The sequence below is a fragment of the Pangasianodon hypophthalmus genome, chromosome 21 (genome assembly GCF_027358585.1).
Source record: "Pangasianodon hypophthalmus isolate fPanHyp1 chromosome 21, fPanHyp1.pri, whole genome shotgun sequence".
Classification (NCBI taxonomy): domain Eukaryota; kingdom Metazoa; phylum Chordata; class Actinopteri; order Siluriformes; family Pangasiidae; genus Pangasianodon; species Pangasianodon hypophthalmus.
Window position 1 is genome coordinate 9,673,659 of NC_069730.1, and position 19,033 is coordinate 9,692,691.

Consider the following 19,033-nt stretch of genomic DNA (forward strand, 5'->3'; position numbering starts at 1 on the left):
CAAGCAGTAAGAGGTGGGCAGTACTATTTACCTGCTTATGTACAAAAGTAGTTCACACAGAACAGCAGAAATGAGTTATTCAAGCTTCATTCATGCACTAAGACGCTTCTTTGAACTGCGTGGTCCAGCCAACAACTACGCTCAGACTGTGGCACCAATTTCATTGGCACATGTAGAGAAATGGGGATAAGCACTCCTGAGAAAGACAACGTGCAAGAGTTCTTACAAGACCAGAAGTGCACTTGGCCCAGGGGATATGTTAAAATAGCAATGGAAACATGTTAAATTGCTGGCTGATGAATTATGGTACAGATGGAGCAAGGATTATCAGCATACTCTGCAACGTCATCAAAAATGGCCACATAAAGAACTTGACATCAAAGAGGGAGATGTAGTCCTTCTTAAGGACAACCAAGCCAGAAGGAACAAATGGCCTATGGGCATCATAGTGAAAATTGCTCCTAGCAAAGATGGGATGATGAGGAAAGTTGAAGTGAAGGTCGTTAAACAGTGTGTGATGAAGATCTGCTACAGGCTAGAATTGGTCTTCATAATGTCCCTTAATTAAAGATTCATTATTGAGTTTGGTATCTCAAAGATGCCAGGCAGGGAGTATCCTGGCTCTGCCAGTTATTTTCATTATGTAGTCAAGCAACCTCTTGTGGTCCCATAGTATAAGAGGGAAATTAGAGGAAGTGATCTCATCAGTAAGAGACAATGACCCAGCAAGTTAATCGGAAGCTGCATGAGGCCGCTCATGCTATAAGCATTCTTTAATCCAAAACTGCTGCCGCGGTGCTGAACTGGCGAATGTTTTGGACAGCAAGAGAGGACGTGGCTGCCGGAGGCAGAGTAATGAGGCATTGCTGGCAGCCAATCGCGGAAATGAAAGCTCTCTACCGGCGAGGAGATGGCGGTAGACATCACGTAGAGAGGTTTGGGCTTAGGTCCCTCAGTAATGGTGCCGTTTCCGTTTCTTCTTGCAGACGACGAGGAAGACGCCGCCGCGGGGAGCTGCCACTAATCCTGCCCGTCTGCCAGCCGTGTCCAGAGCTCTCTGGGGACCTGTCGCGTCGACACTGCTGCTCACACCGCCAGCCGCTGCCCTCATCTCACCTCACTCAGCACCTCCATTATTTCCACATAACCTGCACTTTGTTTGTGAAAACTCCAATAAAACACCTGATTTGCACCTTAACTCTCTCTCTTCTCGTGGTTCCTGCTCACTGCCTCCCGCAAAGCAAGCGTGACAGTTATCTATTTTATTCATTGTTCATGATTGTGTTGTATCTTGTGCATTTTATCATTGTGTATTTGTGCAGCAGAAATCGATGTTTGACGTTACTTAGAACAGTGTGCTTCTAATTGTTAATCTGATGCATATTTTCCTCATTGTTTAAAATGAGATGCTATTTTATAAAAGTAATTTCACATCTTTGGAAGTGTAGTTCCTACATTGCAGTTAATTTAAACAGTAATTTAATTAATCTAAAGCATTTTGTTATGTTGACATGTAACACAGTAAACAGCAAACAGCTATAGTATATATGCACATAACATATCAGTGTATGTAGTTATGTTTTCAGTTTCACACCACTCATACGATAAAGTTACTCTCTTATCACCTCTTGGTTCCGGGAGTCATTGTACACACACAAAATGAACAAAATGCGCAGCCTACTTACGCTGTATGTGGATGAGCTGCTTGGGCATCTTAAAGTCACCTGGATAGAGGCTCTCATAGTATGTGATATTGCTCTCAGCCTCAGGCACAGGAATCACCATGTTGTCCCTCTTCTCCCCGTATACCTGTTGTGCTGAGATCGCCCGCTGCAGATGATGCTCCTGAACACACATGCACACACAGGAGTGTGAAGAAGAGTCCAGCACAGGCAAAACAAGAGTATTTCAGTGTTTCTTAATTGCAGGACTAGCATTGCCCCTTCTCTAGTATACCTGATTTAGCTCATGAAAGCCATGGTTACTGATGCATCGTTTGAACAATGTGTGTTGAAGTTGGAAAAACAAGCAGTAGGTATGAGACAATACAATAAAGCCAGGATACAAGACGTATCCTGATATAGGCTTCGAGACAAATCAAACCCCTGTAATATTACATTCTATTCTAAGAAAAGCAGATCAAGATTTATAATATAAGGTGGCCTTTTCCCATGTTATTTTAATCTTTTTCAGTGTCGTAAATTTATTTCACGGCAACGTTTTTGTGTTATCACAGCTTCTACAACTGTCTGACATCTACCTGAAATGCACAAGCATGTCACACTCGCCAATTTAAACATGAGTTTGAGATAAGAAAAATAATCGTGATTTTATTTTGTATAATTCCTCATCCTACAAAAATTAATTTCTAGTCACACCACTGCCACATCACATGATGTGCTTCTGAATCAATTTTAGATGCAAGTGTGACTTACACTAAACGCAGCACACAGTCGTTTATTTTATCCTGCATTTCAGACCACTATCAAGCCAGCTGTGGCAGAGTGCACATATATACAGCGTTTTACAGTAACTACCTTCTAAGGGTTATGGGAAGTGGTAGTTCAGTGGTTAAGACATGCGATTACTGATCGGAACCGCCAGTAATCGCGTTGCTCAGTTGCATGAATGAGATAAATATAAATTATTCTGGATGAGGGTGTCTGCCAAATACCATAAATGTAAATGCAAGGTTATGTGCTGTGAATTCTGGATAGTGTGAAAAAGTTGAGCAGTAGCACGTTACGGGCCATTTCGGTAGTAGTTTTTCAAAGTTTACATGGGCCAAATGGAACGAGGCTATGGGTGTTTGAAACATGCACCATAACGCTTTCTTCTGATTGGCTTAACTGTTTGGACTATTAAGTACGCGTGCTTCAAGGCGGTTACATTCCCACTCCCAAACTTTGTGCTCTGTGTACTACTACCTCTGGTGCTGCTGCCGCCAAGTGGGCAAGAAGAGATTGAGCTGATAATGAACATCAAACGGAAACATTGCAATACACCCCAGAGAAGCAAAATTCGCCGTGCCAGTATTTAGAATCACGATATTTGAGACAATTAAATTGTTTCTCATTCCTAATAAGCAGCATAGTGGGGTCCCTAGGAGTACGACTGGGAATTAGTGGTGCATTATCTGATATTTAATAAACCTTGTACAATACATACACTGATCAGCCAGAACATTAAAACCACTGGCAGGTGAAGTAAATAAAACTGATTATCTAATTACACTGGCATCTGTCAAGGAGTGGAATATATTAGGCAGCAAGTGAACCGCCAGCTCTTGAAGTTGATGTGTTGGAAGAAGGCATCATTGCATCTGTTGCTAACATCTTGGTGCAAGATACCGCAGCACACCTTCAGAGGTCTTGTGGAGTCCATGCCTTGAAATGTCAGAGCTGTTTTGGTGGCACAAGGGGCACCTACTCAATATTAGGCAGGTGTTTTTGATTTGTGTAAAAATTTGGTGTAATTTCTTTTTTTCTTTTTTTTAAATTAGAATTGACTTTGGAAAATGTAGATTAAAAAATAATAACAGTAACATCCAGAGCAAATAGTGAAAACAAGGATTCTTTTAAATCAAGCAACTCTGAATAAAGGATATTTAAATAAAGAATATTTAAAACAATCATTGTTTTTACTATTTGCTGTAGATGGTATTGTTACTATTTTCGCACAAATTAATGAACCCTTCTTTCTCAAAAGAGTAAATGGGCACCATGTATTTTACAATATACAATGCCACCACAAGAGTAATTTTCATTCCACCAGGGCTCTTCTTCTCATATGGAACAGCACTAGAAAATATTTCAGCAAATACTGTGTTTGACTTGAGGTTACTTATAATGACAACTTGCCCCAGTATACAAACGCACATAAAATATGCTCAAAAACACTGTGATATTGTGATATTTTGAAGGAAGAAAGAACCCCTAGAGAAAGAAGAAAGAAGGTTAGAAATTAAAAGAAAAGACAAAAATGAAATTAAAAGAAAGACAAAGAAGCAGCAGAGGCAGCACACCACCTGATACGTTAAAGGCAGTAAGGCATGTGAAATTGAAAAGAAAAAAAAAAGAAAAAAAAAAAAATCGATCAGTAGTACAGCGAGGGATTTTGGCATAAATCACTGCACTCTTACTCTGTATTGTCAAAAGGTTCCCACAGAAGAAGTAGAAAGTCAGGCAGCTGTGCCAACAACAGTGGTTGGCTACAGAACGTCATGGCAGGTTTTTTCACCTGATTTAGAGATGCAGCTTGTTCAATATATTGCTAGGACAGCAATATTTCAGTCTGTCGCCAAGTGAGGTCAGAAGAATTGTCTACCAGTTTGCTGTGGCACACCAGCTGAAGTTTGCTCCATTGTGGGCAGAAAAAGAAAAAGTCAGCTCAGAGTGGTTTACAGATTTCTTAAAGCGGCACCCAACGCTGATGCTGAGAAAGCCAGAAGCAGCTAGCCTTGCCAGGGCAGGTAGCTTTAACAGGGGAAATGTTAATGCTTACTTCGACAATTTAGCGGAAGTACTACAGAGTTTGGACCAGGACACATATGCTTATCCTTGCTTGTGCTGCTTGACCTTAGCGCAGCTTTTGATACCATTGATCATGCTATTCTCCTCGACAGACCGGAAAATGTAGTAGGCATTAAGGGAGTGGCCCTTTCCTGGCTCAGGTCTTATTTGACTGATCGTTATCAGTTTGTAAACGTAAATGGTGACTTCTCTTCTCATACTAAGGTAAAGTTTGGTGTCCCGCAAGGCTCTGTTTTAGGCCCACTGCTCTTTTCTCTATATATGCTACCTCTGGGCAAAATTATCCGTAAGCATGGTATTAGCTTCCACTGTTACGCTGATGACACACAGTTGTGCGTTTCAGCAAAGCCAGATGACAGACAACAGCTTAATAAAGTTGAGGAATGTGTAAAAGACATTAGAAACTGGATGCTTATTAACTTTCTCTTACTTAATTCTGACAAGACAGAAGTACTTGTACTAGGACCACATGCAGCTAGAAGTAAGCTTTCTGATTACATTATAACTCTGGATGGCCTTTCTGTTTCATCATGTGCAGCAGTAAAAGACCTTGGTGTGATTATCGACTCTAGTCTTTCTTTTGAAGCTCATGTAGATAATATCACTAGGATTGCTTCCTTTCATCTCAGAAATATTGCTAAAATAAGAAATATATTGTCACTACACGATGCAGAAAAATTAGTTCATGCTTTTGTTACCTCTAGGTTGGATTATTGTAATGCGTTACTGTCTGGATGCTCCAGTAGATGCATAAACAAGCTCCAGTTAGTCTAGAATGCAGCAGCAAGAATCCTTACTAGAATCAGAAGATATGACCACATCACCCCTATCTTATCCACACTGCATTGGCTCCCAATCAAATTTCGTATTGATTATAAAATACTACTATTGACCTATAAAGCACTAAATGGTCTCGCGCCACAGTACCTGAGTGAACTTTTGGTCTTTTATGATCCGTCACGCCTACTCAGATCAAAAGGTGCAGGCTATTTGTTGGTACCTCGAACAATGCGTGCTACAGCTTTCTCTTACAAAGACCCACAGTTATGGAACAGCCTTCCACTTAGTGTTCGGGACTCAGACACAGTCTGTGTCAGACATAAGTCTAGGCTGAAAACATATTTGTTTAGTCAAGCCTTTAGTAATAGTTTTTTCTTAGGTACAGGGGCAGGTCTGGAGGGTTCACAGGCATAGAGTGTTGTGGTGAACTGGGATGTTTGTCGACGGTGGAGTGGCTGGCTGCCTTATGTCCCAGGGTGCCCTCATGTCTGTGTTAGCTTCTGGCTCTCCCTCTTAGTTATGCTAGTCTTGCCGGAGTCCCTGCTTGCACAAAAGGACAAAAGCTTACCAAACAGTCTCTCCCTCTCTCTCTCTCCCTCACTCTGTCGAGCTACACATGCTACTTCTGAGATGCCAGTGATCCTGACCCCTTCTGCTTGACCCATCCTGATGGCCTACTTCTGGTTGGAGTTCTCATCGGATGAGTTCGCTCGCTGCTGCTGGGGGTGGTCCCATATGGACGGTCTGGAGAACCATTTGGATTGCTGGGGATAGTGCCACCTGGGGGCTGTGGAGATGGCTTGGGGATCACATATGGGGAGCTGTACTGTGTCTCAGCCACACATAATGGCTTGGGACTGCGATTGCTGTAGTGTCTTTGGGGCTGCGGTTGCCATGAGCACCTTCGTACTCAGGACTCCATTAGTGGACAGTGGATAGATTTTAACCAGCCGGACTTCTTGCAAAAACTGTGATGAATTTATTGGTTGCACAATTGCACTATTTATCCATATAGTACACAATAATAGAAGGGATTTATTTATAATTGCACTATCCGTTGCGCCCAGATGAGGATGGGTTCTCTTTTGAGCCTGGTTCCTCTCAAGGTTTCTTCCTCATATCATCTCAGGGAGTTTTTCCTTGCCTCTGGCTTGCTCATTAGGGATAAATTCACAGGGATAAATTCACATATGTACAATATATCTTTTTTTGTGAATCCATTTATTTCTGTAAAACTGCTTTGTTACAATGTCCATTGTTAAAAGCGCTATACAAATAAAATTGAATTGAACTGAATATGGAATGTTGATGAAACTGGGGTGACCACTGTACATAAACCTGACACGGTAACGACCAGATCCGGATTAAAACAGGTAGGGTCACTGACCTCTGCTGAAATAGGAAGCCTCTTCACACTGGCCTGTGCTGTCTCAGCCACAGGGAATAGTACACCACCATATTTTATATTTCCCAGTGTCCACTTCAAAGAGCACTTCCTGACCAACGGTCTACCTCGCAGCAAGGGGGGGGGGGGGAATCCCTCTGGGTGGATGAAATATGTGCACTTTGTTGACTTCATGAAACATTTTGTGGAGCACACACAGTGCTCAAAGGACAAACCCTGTTTGCTCATTTTGGATAACCATGAGTCTCATCTGTCCATAGATTAACTTAATTATGGCAAAGAAAATGGCATAATTATGCTGTCATTCCCTCCACACTGCTCTCCTTGCCTTCAACCCTTAGACAGGTCTGTCTACAGGCTACTAAAAAAGAGACATCAACACAGTGTTTGATGCCTGGATGAGGAACAATCCCGAGAATGTCAATTTACGACATTCTCAAAATTGTGGCAATCGCTGCAACACCTCTGAACAGTCAGGCTAGCTTTAGGGTACAACCCTACAACAGGGATGTATTTTTGGAAACTGAGTTTGCACCATCCTATGTTACAGATTGCCCAAATCAGAATCCAGCCATGCCTGGCCCCAGCACCGACCCAGCAATGCCAGGCCTAGCACCAAACCAGCCCTTCCTGCCACAAGCTCAGGCCCACACCTGCTCAATTCCTGCTAGCATCAGCTCAACCTTTTCCAGCAATGTCAGTGCTGACAATTCTCCAGAGGACATCTGTCCCATCCAACAGCTGGTCCCTGAAAAAAGAAAAAAAAAAAAAAAACTTGCAAAGGAAGAAAACAGCACAAAACAGCAATTCTAACTGACACACCTATAAAGCAGGCACTAGAAATCGAAAAGAATAAGGCAAAATTCAGCAAACGTTTCAGAAGCAGGGAAGCAAAGGAGAAAGTCAAAATCTGGATATGCCAAAAAACAAGGCAGTTAAAAACAGAAAAATCCAAGACGAGTCATCATCAGATGAAGGAGTGCTTCTGCCTCATCTGCCACCCAAAGGAGACTTTGGGTGTGAGGTGCAACAAATGGGCCTATGATGCTTGCACCTCAGGCCAGGCAATCTATGTGTGCCTGAACTGTAACTCCAAAGACAAGTATGATTAGTCAGATAAGGATGTTGTTTTTTGTTATTTTACAGATGACTGTTGATTTGAGTTCTTTAATGATGTTGAATTTGGTTTTGAATTTGAAATTTAAAAAAAATTGATATTCACAGTTAAGTAGCTGTGTTTTTACTTGTTGAAAATCCAATGTGACAACTTACCCGCTCACGGGGCAAGCTGTCACAAGTGCTCACACTGTATTTAACAGACTACAATGCTTTACTGAAATAACATATGAAGATGTAATAAATACAAAATGTGTACCCAAGATTAAGGGTGCTCCGATTGATCGGTTGCCGGTCATAATCGGCCGATAATCGCTTTGGGAAGTTTGATCGGCGGTCTCTGTAAAAGCCGATCCAGAGTGGCCGATCAGCCGCTGTCTAATGTGGAAGACGAAGGGTTCCGGCGACTCATGTCCTACTTGGATTCACGTTACACTATACCAGGGCGTAAATATTTCACTGATGTGTGCCTGCCTCAGTTACACCAAACAGTGTTTACATATGTCGACAGCCTTATGAAGGACAACATAACATCAATTAGTTTCACGAGTGACCTTTGGAGTGCGAGTGTATGTCCCATGTCCATGTTGAGCCTCACTGCACAGTTTATTAATCAAAACTTCGAACTACAAAAAGTTGTTCTTCATCCTCAAGAGTTTACAGGGTCACACACCGCGGAGGCTCTTGCTGCTGCATTCAGCGACATGTTTCGTGCATGGGGAATCCCGAAGGAAAAAGTGCACGTTATTCTAAGGGATAATGCAAAGAACATGGAAAAGGCCATGAGGGACACCAATCTACCGAGCCTGCCGTTCATGGCGCATTCACTGCAGCTTGCTGTGGCCGAGGGAGTTATGTCACAACGCAGCATCGCTGATATAACTGCCTCTGGAAGACGCATCGTCGGTCATTTCAAACACTCCCTGCTTGCCTACTCCCGACTTCAAAGTATTCAGAAACAGCTGGGCCAGCATATCAAGAGACTACAGCAAGATGTACCTACCAGGTGGAACAGTACTGTATACATGCTGCAGAGTCTGCTGGAACTGAAACGTGCCCTATGTGCTTATGGAGCCAACTATGACTTACATTCCATGTTCACCGGAAGCCAGTGGAAATTAGTGGAAAATTTTCGCTACTCGTCCCATCTGAAGAGCTCACGCAACAGATCAGCTCATCAACTGCATCGGCTGCAGATGTTATACCATCCATCAGAGCTTTAACTCGTCTTCTTGAGAAGACCGCAGAGACTGACCATGGTGTAAAAACTTCAAAAGCCACATTGTTGGAAGCGGTCCATAAAAGTTTCCGTGAATAGCATCGCTACAATCCTCGATCCGAGGTGAGAGAACTTAATTTACACATTCTTCACATTCGTATGTGTAGCTGTGTCGTTGTCAGAGCAAATTAACGAGCAGGCAAATTTGAAAATGTATTGAAAACGTTTAAATTCAGAATCGATATAAACTGGAACATATATATTTTTGACCATTCTAGTAGGCTCCTTAATTCATATTGCAAGAATCTTGCAAGAATTCATCTTTGCTCGAAATGATTAACAGAAGGAGCTATTACTGAAATGAACATTGTGTTACTGTGTTATTCCTTTGTGTAGCCTGGCATTTCCTTCAAATTTGGCTAAATTTGCTGTAGAAATAAGCACTTGGAAGAATCAATAAGACGACTACAGATAAAAAGCATATTTTTTGGCGTATGTTAGGCTGACAAATCAAAACAAGAGCCAAGCATAACCTCAAAATGCATTAAATAATAGAACATTTCTTATTTTATATTTTCTTTTTTTTCTTATTTCTCTGTGCTGTCACATATTTCTTTCTAAAATGGAGCAACTGTAACCACATCACTAAAGTATTTCTGATTATGATTTTTGATAAATTCATATTCAATTCAAATAAATTAATCAATGTTTTGTTTTCTTGTTAATACAAAGAAGTCCTGTCCACTGGACTGGAGCAGCAGGATGGTGAGGCCAGTTTGGATGCAAGTGGGACCGAACCCCCAGAGAAAGTACCACGAACTGGCTCCTTGCATGCTATGTATGCTGAGCTGTTGGATGGAGATCGGGAACATGGTGGCAGTGACATCAGCAGCTCAGTATCAATGCAGTTGAACCTCTACCTATCAGAGCCAGTTATCCCACAAAGTGGACAGCCACTTGTTTTTTGGCAAAACATTAAAAGCCGCTTTCCAGCTCTCACACAAGCAGCACGAACCTACCTCTGTGCCCCGTGCACAAGTGCTGATAGCGAGCGACTTTTTAGTACAGCAGGAAATATTATAGATGAGAAGAGGAACAAGCTGTCAGCCAAAAATGCGAAGATGCTTATATTTATAAAGAAAAATCTGCCACTGATGCTTAAGAAGTAAGCTTTGGGCGATATTAATTCACTAATTTGTACCCATCCTCTCTCTACCTCTCTAAAAGCCCACAAAATCTGACTGAGCTTCCCAGAAAAAAAAACAAATACTCCAGAATTTATCATTGATTCATGATGCAAAAGCCATCGTGATAATGCAGCTGTGGTTCTGTTAGTGTCAACTGAATTTCTTCTTGACATCCCAAGAGATGTGAGGGCTGACTGACTTGAAACAATATTTTGGCTATAGCCCTTTTTTTGTTGCAGTTTTTAGTCTAACGTTTAAACAGTCTAAAGCTAAAGACTCTGTACTGTCTTTAATTTAATTTTATTTATTTTTATATATTCTACAGGAAGGTTGTATCTGTCAAGCTCTAAGCTGTTCCCAATTACTAACCAAGCACAGGCTGCAATGTTTTGTTGATATGTTGCACATGTTGCTTGCCAATAAATACACAGTTGTCAAATCATGATACTATCATGATACTTAATCTTAATACTTAATACACATTGTTGTTAAATACAGTTTAATAAATAATGCTACATGATAAATAAAAGGGTCCTAATAGACCCTGTAATCAGTGATTGGTATCGGTATCGGACGATTCAGCTTCTAGTGATCAGGGATCGGTGATCGGCCCCAAAAATCCGGATTGGAGCACCCCTACCCAAGATGGTATGACATTTATACCACTTATTGTACCTAGTCAATGTAAGAAAGAGTGAAAAGTATGACAACATACCCCACTCTTCCCTAGTCTTCTCAAAACAAGTCGTGTCCCCATTTACGAAGTGGCATCGAAACAGTCACTCAGAGCATCAGAAATAAAGTAGTGCTTCTTTCCTTTAAAAAAGTTATACTGTATATACAAGTATTTTCTTTTGATCAATCAACATACACTCACCAAACACTTTTTTAAGGAACACTATACTTATACTGGGTAGGGCCTCCCTTTGCTCTCAAAGCAGCCTCAATTTTTTGTAGCATGGATCCCACAAGATGTTGTAAACATTCCTTAGAGATTCTGGTCCATCTTGACATAATTGCATCATGCAATTTCCTGTAGATTTTTCAGGTTCACTTTCATGCTGTGAATCTCCCATTCTACCACATCCCAATGGTGTCCTATTTCATTCAGAACCTGTGACTAGGAAAGCCTCTGAAGAACACTAAACTCACTGTCAGGTTCATGAAACCAGTATTAGACAACTTTTGTTTTGTGACATGGTGCATTATCATGCTGGGAGTAACCATTAGTAGATGAATAAATTGCAGATAAAATGAAGGGATGCATATGGTCAGCAAAACTACTCAAATAGGCTGTGGCATTCAAGCGATGACTGATTGGTATTAACGGGCCCAAAGTGTGCCAAGAAAACATTCCCCATACCATTACACCACCTCGACAAGCCTGGACTGTTGACATAAGGCAGGTTGGGTCCATGGATTCATGCTGTTGGCGCCAAATTCTGACACCATCAGCTGTTTGCCTCAGCAGAAATTGACATTCATCAGACCAGGCTATGTTTTCCCAGTTTTCAACTGTCCAGTTTTGGTGAGCTTCTGCCAACTGCTGCCTCAGCTTTCTGTTCTTGCCTGACAAAAGTGGAACCCAACATGGTCTTCTCCTGTTGAAGCCCATCTGCACTGTGCATTCTGAGATACTTTTCTGCTCACTGCAATTGTACAAGGTGGTTATCTGAGTTACTATAGCCTTTCTGTCAGCTCAAACCAGTCAACCAGCTTCTGTCTGTAGAACTGCTGCTCACTGAATGTTTTTTCTTTATTGCACCATTCTGAGTAAACTCTAGAGACTGTCATGTGTGAAAATCCCAGGAGATCAGCATCTATGGAAATACTCAAACCAACCCATCTCGCACCAACAATCATGCCACAGTCAAAACCACTGAGATCAACCGCCCCCCCCAATCTGTTGGTTGAACATTATCCGAAGCTTCTGGCCCGTATCTGCATGATTTTATGCATTGCACTGCTGCCATATGATTGGCTGATTAGATAACTGCATGAATGGTGCACTAGTGTTCCTAATAAAGTGTTCAGTGAGTATATATGCCCTTCTTAAATGTACAATATTGACTACAATCAGGTGGCAAACATGATGCTAACATAGTATGAACTTGGAGGCATCCATTTTTCCCCTTTGTCTGTTGAATGCGGTTACATTAGATCTTAACTACCGCAACGAATTACCACTTAGGAAGCAAGTCGAATTCAACATTTTATTTTACATGAAATTGTTCATCTAATTTTTTCAAACCCATACCCATTCCAAATCAAGTGAAATTTCCACCAGAACACAGCAGCCAGAGTCCTTATTAGAACCAGAAGATTTGATCACGATGCACCGGCCCCCGATAAAGTTTCCCATTGATTATAAAATATTATTAATGACCTATTAAGCACTAAATGATCTTGCACCACAGTGACAGAGTGAACTTTTGGCCTTTTCTGATCCACCACACCTGCTTCGAGAAAATTATGCAGGCTTTTTATTAGCACTTGAAATAACGAAGGCTACAGCAGGAATCAGAACATTTTCTTACAAACCCCCACAGTTATGCGGGGCCTTTTCATTTAGTGTTCGGGACACAGATACAGTATCAATCTTTACGTCTGCTGATAACCTATAGAGAGTTCTGGTAAACTGGGATGTTTGGATGTTGTTGCAGTCCCACTCTCACATTCACTCAGGTTTGTTGACAGTGGAGTGGCCAGCCGCTTTATATCCCAGGGTGCCCTCATGCCTGTGTTACCTTCTGGATTTCCCTTTTAGTTATGCAGGCATAACTTGCCAGAGTCCCTGCTTGTACATTGCACACAATGTATTTCCTCTCAAGGCCCACTACTGGGCAAGCGCTTACCTAATAATCTGTGTTCTCTCTCTCCCACTCTTTTTCTTTTAAGCTACATGTTATTCCTGCTGCCTAATGATTCTATCTGACCGCCAATCCCATCATCATCCTGATGCTCAACTACTGCTTTGAGCCTCTTTCATCTGAGAATCACTCACAGCTGCTGAGGATGGCCCCACATGGATAATCTGAAGATTGCCACGAGATTGGATGATCTCACATGAATAGTCTAAAAAGAGCATTTACTAAAAAGTTAACATTTGTCTCATTTATTAATCAGTGAATAATTTCACTTGAATACTATAGATTTAAAGCCAAAAACACGATACACATACTGAAAATCCAAGACACTTAGCACTTCCTGACTTCACAGCATACAGGTGTGGAAGAGTAATGACTCAATGATACTATCTGGTGTCACCCAGAACAGGATGGGTTCAATTTTTAGTCTGGTTCCTCTCAAGGGTTCTTCCTCATATTGTCTCAAGGAGTTTTCGCTTGCCACTCTTTCCTCTGGCTTGCTCATTAGGAATAAATCTAAATCCTTATCTGAATTTCTGTAAAGCTGCTTTCTGACAAGGTTCACTGTTAAAAGTACTATATAAATGAAACTGAATTGAGCTAAATTATTAGCAACACTTACAGCCAGTCAATTGACTATGAAATACAGTGTACTTCAAAAAAAAAGAGGAAAAAAAACAACACACTGACAAAACAATACGCCAGGACATCTGCTGCCTTTGACTAAAGCTCTTAACTCAATTTCAACCTCCGACTTAGGAAAAACCAAACAAACTTAGCTTGGAATTCCTACTCAGGAAGGTCTCAACTCCAAGTTCAACACAAATCATCAACGTCAAATCATCATGGCAGCACCTCTTGTCTCTAAATGAGATAAGCTTTTCATTCACAAGTATCTGCTTTAGCTCAATCAACATACAGTTCTCTGGATTTAGCAGATAAATATAAATCACTCATCACAGTTAGCTCGTTGCTAACAAAAGAGATACATGGAGGCGTCCATGTTTCGCCCCCTTTTTGTAGCTCTTATTCACTTTTGTCAAAAATGATGTAATTCTGAGCTCCAAATTCCCACTTCTGAGGTTATTCAAAAGCAGCATTACTCCCACGCATTATAAAACATCTAAAACCGTTTTACACTGTATGATTTCAGTGGTATTTTACAATTATTACTTGTCATACTGTGCGAGATGAGTCCAATAAGAATTCTACAACAGGCTGTGCGATAATATGTTCATGTCAGATTATAACGATAAAGATAGTGACTATGTTCTTCCATATTGGGTGTGCAGCAACGTAGCACAGATTTGTAGCTGTTCAACTGGAAAGCATAAAACTAGTTTGACATTGTCACAATAATAAATAAACTCTACAAAAAGAGCATTTGCATACTAATTAGCTAGCTACACACCTGGAAGCTGTAATAATCCTCCATTTCTTTCCATGTCACAGCCCTTTTTGTCCTGTCATGGGGGGAAAGAAAGAAAGAAGAAAAAAAAGAAAGAAAAAGAAAAAAAAAAAAACCCTCCTTCAGTTCTATGTTTTGATTTATCAGGGCATAAATATCAACTGTGTGGCAACAACTTCTATAAACAAGCAAATAACCTTAGGTAACAACATTTATTTAAACAATAAAAAAATAATAAATAAATGAAAATATACAGATTTCAGTATGTAGTCATTTTTCCCAAAAAAGTAATCGAACATTCAGAAACCAGATGAAAAAATAAGTACAACGTGTAATTCAGTAACATGTAGAACCACCTTTAGCGACGTTAACTTGAAGTAAATGTCTTCTGTAGGAGTTTATCAGTCTCCAACATCATTTTGGAGAGATTTTGGCCCACTCTTCTTCACAGCATTGCTTCAATTTATTGATATTTGAGGGCATCCCCCCACCTACCCACATCCACACCCAGCATCTCACTGGGGTTGAGGTCTGGACTTTGACTTGGCTATTCCAACACCCTGAGTCTTTCTTTCTGGAAGGCCCTCCATTTGTAAACAATCAGTCTCACTGTAGAATGGTGAATTACAAATTGTTTAGAGATCGCTTTATAACCCTTTCCAGATTGATGAGCAGCATCAATCGCTTATCTAAAATCATGGCTGATGTCCTTTCTTCTTGGCATGATGTAGACAAGCACCAAAGGTTCTGCTTTTATAAAGGTATTTGCACTAATTAATTTTGTGCATATAATTAGTAACACCTGCCTTCTAATTGTCTTAATGACTGTACAAGTAGGAAGGGTGTACATATTTTTCCCCCACCTGGTTTCTGAATGTTGGTTAACATTTTGGGAAAAAATGAATACATATTGAAATCTTTTGTATTTTTCTGTTGTCATCTAAGATTGTTTGTTTGTTTAGTGAAATTGGTGAGGAACACAGAATTGTTACTCAAGCTCTGATAAATAAAGACAAAAATGAACGAAGATGTACTTTCATTTTCCCTTGACTAAATGTAAATAGAAGATACATTTTCTGAAGAAAATGTGAGTGGTGCTTGCGCTTGCAAAATTCAACGCCGACATGCAGCTGCACATGCCAGTCATTAGGGGGAGCTATGAGTGTACTTGTTGAAGCATATATAATTTGACCTATATGTAATGATTGTATTTAACTTGAGTTTTTAACATAACAGGCTTTATGGCAGTCCGAATACCCAAAACGCAATTCTCTTCACTGAGCCAAGCATTTTGATAAGTAACATGTCTATGTTGCGGTAGTTTTGTGATTCCACTTATTTTAGGAGTTGACGTCACGTGCACCAAAATAAGTGGAATCACAAAAATACCGCAACATAGGCATCAATCACTTGGCTCACAGGAGAATTGCATTATGGGTATTTTAGTGAAGTCATGTGCAAGTTAACCGCTAAAATAAGTGGAATCACAAAACAGTAGTCACGCTTCAACAAAAACATGTAGCTCCCCCTACTGACTGGCATGTGCAGCTGCAAGTCGGTATAAAACTTTGCACGGGCACGCACCATTCACATTTTCTTCAAAAAATGGAAATTCTAGTTAATATTATTCTTAATTCCAGTCAAAATGTTAGCACATAACTCGTACCACACCATCTGTGCTACGGACATGAGGGCTCACCGGCTTATTGAGAAGAGGTGTGCGATAACTTTTATAAGGCATCTGACTTACGATGTTCAAACAGCGGACAAACAAAATCGGACAAAAAATAAATAAATAAAAAATCCCATTAACTTACACTGACGGAATGTTCAAAGCCTGGCTCGACAGGTTCAAGATTTCAAACTCTCACACACCTGTGCGCACACCTGAAGCTCTTCTCCCCCTCTCACTCTGTCAATGTACCTGTAACAGAGACTCTCGCTTCATCTATCTCTATCAATCTACCAGTAACACACACACATATATACTCTCCATCTATCTACTTGTGTCACTCTCTAATGCTATCTGACCTTCTACTTGTATCACTTTATCCATCACTAACTTTATCTATCTTATCAACTCTACAAGTATTGCCTGCCTGCCCAACCATCTGCATGCCTATCTATCTATTTAATCAATTCTACAATAGAGGACGACCGATTGATCGGTTTTGCTGATTAATCGGCACCAATAACCAATTGCTGGAATTATCAGTTGCCTGCAAAATTCCATACCATTAGTTTTTCCCAGTTGCATCTAGGGGTGGGAGAAAAAAAAAAATCGATACAGCATAGTATCGCAATATTTTCTGCGGCAATACTGTATTGATACACGGACGCCGAGTATCGATATTTTATTTTACTTTTGGTAGAATAATAAAATCAATTTCTTTACAGTCCACTAGATGGTGGTGTTGAGTTTTTTTCTGGTGAGGTCAGCTGGGTCAGCTTCAGCATGCAGTAAAATAGAGATGGCGGCATCGCAGAAAGTTATCAGGAAAGCCCCGTCTGCGTTTAAATCGGATGTATGGACTTACTTCGGATTTGTAAACAAGGAGGGGACAACTGAGATGGATGAGACATATGGGATTTGCAAGGAGTGTCATATGAAGGTAAAATACTCTAAGAATACCACAAACTTGTGGGCTCATCTCACACGCCACCATTCAGAGATAGCTGTAGATGCCAGTAAAGCTAAAGCATCACCTGCTCCACCGAAAGACCAGCCAACACTGCATACTAGTATACCTGTTGTAGCACATTGTTTACTTTTTAGAGTACATGTTATGTTTAACCAAAATTTTACTTTTTTTTTTTTTTTAATGTAAGACTACATGTTTTATTTAATTTGATTTAAATTTAACAGTAATTTGCTTTCAAATGTCCCAATTGCTGAAGGGTCTGCACAACGTTTTTGTACAAGTTCAAGTTGCACTGTTCCAAATGCCTGTAGTAGCACAGCAGTGCACGGCATACCTGTTGTAGCACATTGTTTACGTTAAGAGTACATGTTATGTTTAAAATAAAAATTTTACATTTAAATTAATGTAAGACTATGTTTTATTTATTTTAAAATTTACAGTAATTTACTTTCAAATGCCCCAATTGCTGAAGGGTCTGCACAACTTTTTTGTACAAGTTCAAGTTGCATTGTTCAAAATACCTGTATTAGCACAACAGTGCATTTAATTACATTTAATTAAGGTGAACTAGCCTAGATTGTAATACAAATAGTTGAGTTTGCCACGTGCATACGACATTTATGACAGGTTTTCATGAAACTGTTGGTCAGTTTGTCTGCATTGCAGCAACAAAATTGAAGTGAGATAAACAAACTGAGAAATGTTTCTTTTTAGTTAAAACAGATGTTGCCAAAGTTTTCCTTTGGGGACATAATTTGAAGTTGGAAAAAGGGGATAAATTGCAATATATCGCAGAATATCGCAATAACATTGTATCGTGACACAAGTATTGTGATAATATTGTATCATGGGGCCTCTGGTGATTCCCACCCCTAGTTGCATCCGTTGCGTGAGCGGCTGAGAAGGGTCTGCTGTCATTATACAGTAGGAGGGCAGCCTCTACAGGTGAAATTAAAACTATTATTGATGTCTCGTGGTGTTTGTTTTGACGCGTGAGACTACACTCTGCATGGAGCTGGATACTTCAGATGCGGATTTATACCATCAACAATGACAAGGTGTGTATATTAGTAAATGCAGTAAAAAATATATTGAATATTGTTAGGTCATGTAAGCTAATGCATTAACTAATAACAACAAATGGGATTTTATTGTAAAGTGTTACCAATGAAATTTAAATGCTATGTTTGTAGGTTATAGCTAAAAAACATACATTTGATCTATAATATTTTAATTAATATTTTAATTAAATGTCTATTTTTGGTGTTACTTTTGGTTCAGTTTGGATGTACACCATTTATTTATTTTAATATTTATTAATAATTATATATATATATATATATATATATATATATATATATATATATATATATATATATATATATATATATATTGAACATTTATATAATTATTTCATTTTAAAAATATATAAATATTCATATATATTAACTATTAATAAATACTAATGTAAATAAATGATATACATCCAAACTGAACCAAAAAGTAACAACAGTACATTTTCATGGTACAGACTGTACCGTTTATTCTTGTAATAAAGTTCAGCAGTATTTTACTTTGAGTGTTACATTTTCATTCAGTATCAATTTTAAAAACTATCGGTTGATTAATCGGTTATCGGCAGGTACTGCCCAACTTAGTTATTGTAAAATCTAGGGGTGCTATGATTCACTCGTTTCCTCGATGCACTGATTACTAATCCTGCCGATCCATATTCATCGATTGTGAAGTATGATTTTTGATTCGGTAATCGTTAGTGTCGGTCAAATATAGATTTGAAATGCTAAAAATCAAATACATCACAATTAATTTATGTAGGTTACAATATTTAAACTAATTATTACTGTAGGTTATCTTAG

At 39.7% G+C, this 19,033-nt stretch overlaps 1 protein-coding gene across 3 annotated transcripts in view; it reads right to left on the minus strand.

Annotated features, from left to right (window-relative positions):
- The window catches only part of epc1b (enhancer of polycomb homolog 1 (Drosophila) b), a 69,890-nt gene that overhangs the window by 48,176 nt on the left and 2,681 nt on the right, over positions 1–19,033 (minus strand). Inside the window, exons 2-3 of one of the 3 annotated variants that reach the window (XM_026925208.3) lie at positions 14,518–14,569; positions 1,686–1,845 (exon numbers count right to left, since the gene is read on the minus strand). In XM_026925208.3, coding sequence (XP_026781009.1) covers positions 1,686–1,845; positions 14,518–14,569 — 212 coding nt within the window. Of the gene's footprint in view, positions 1–1,685; positions 1,846–7,370; positions 8,500–14,517; positions 14,570–19,033 lie in introns of those variants that run through there. The other 2 variants (XM_053227726.1, XM_026925207.3) reach the window with 2 other exon arrangements.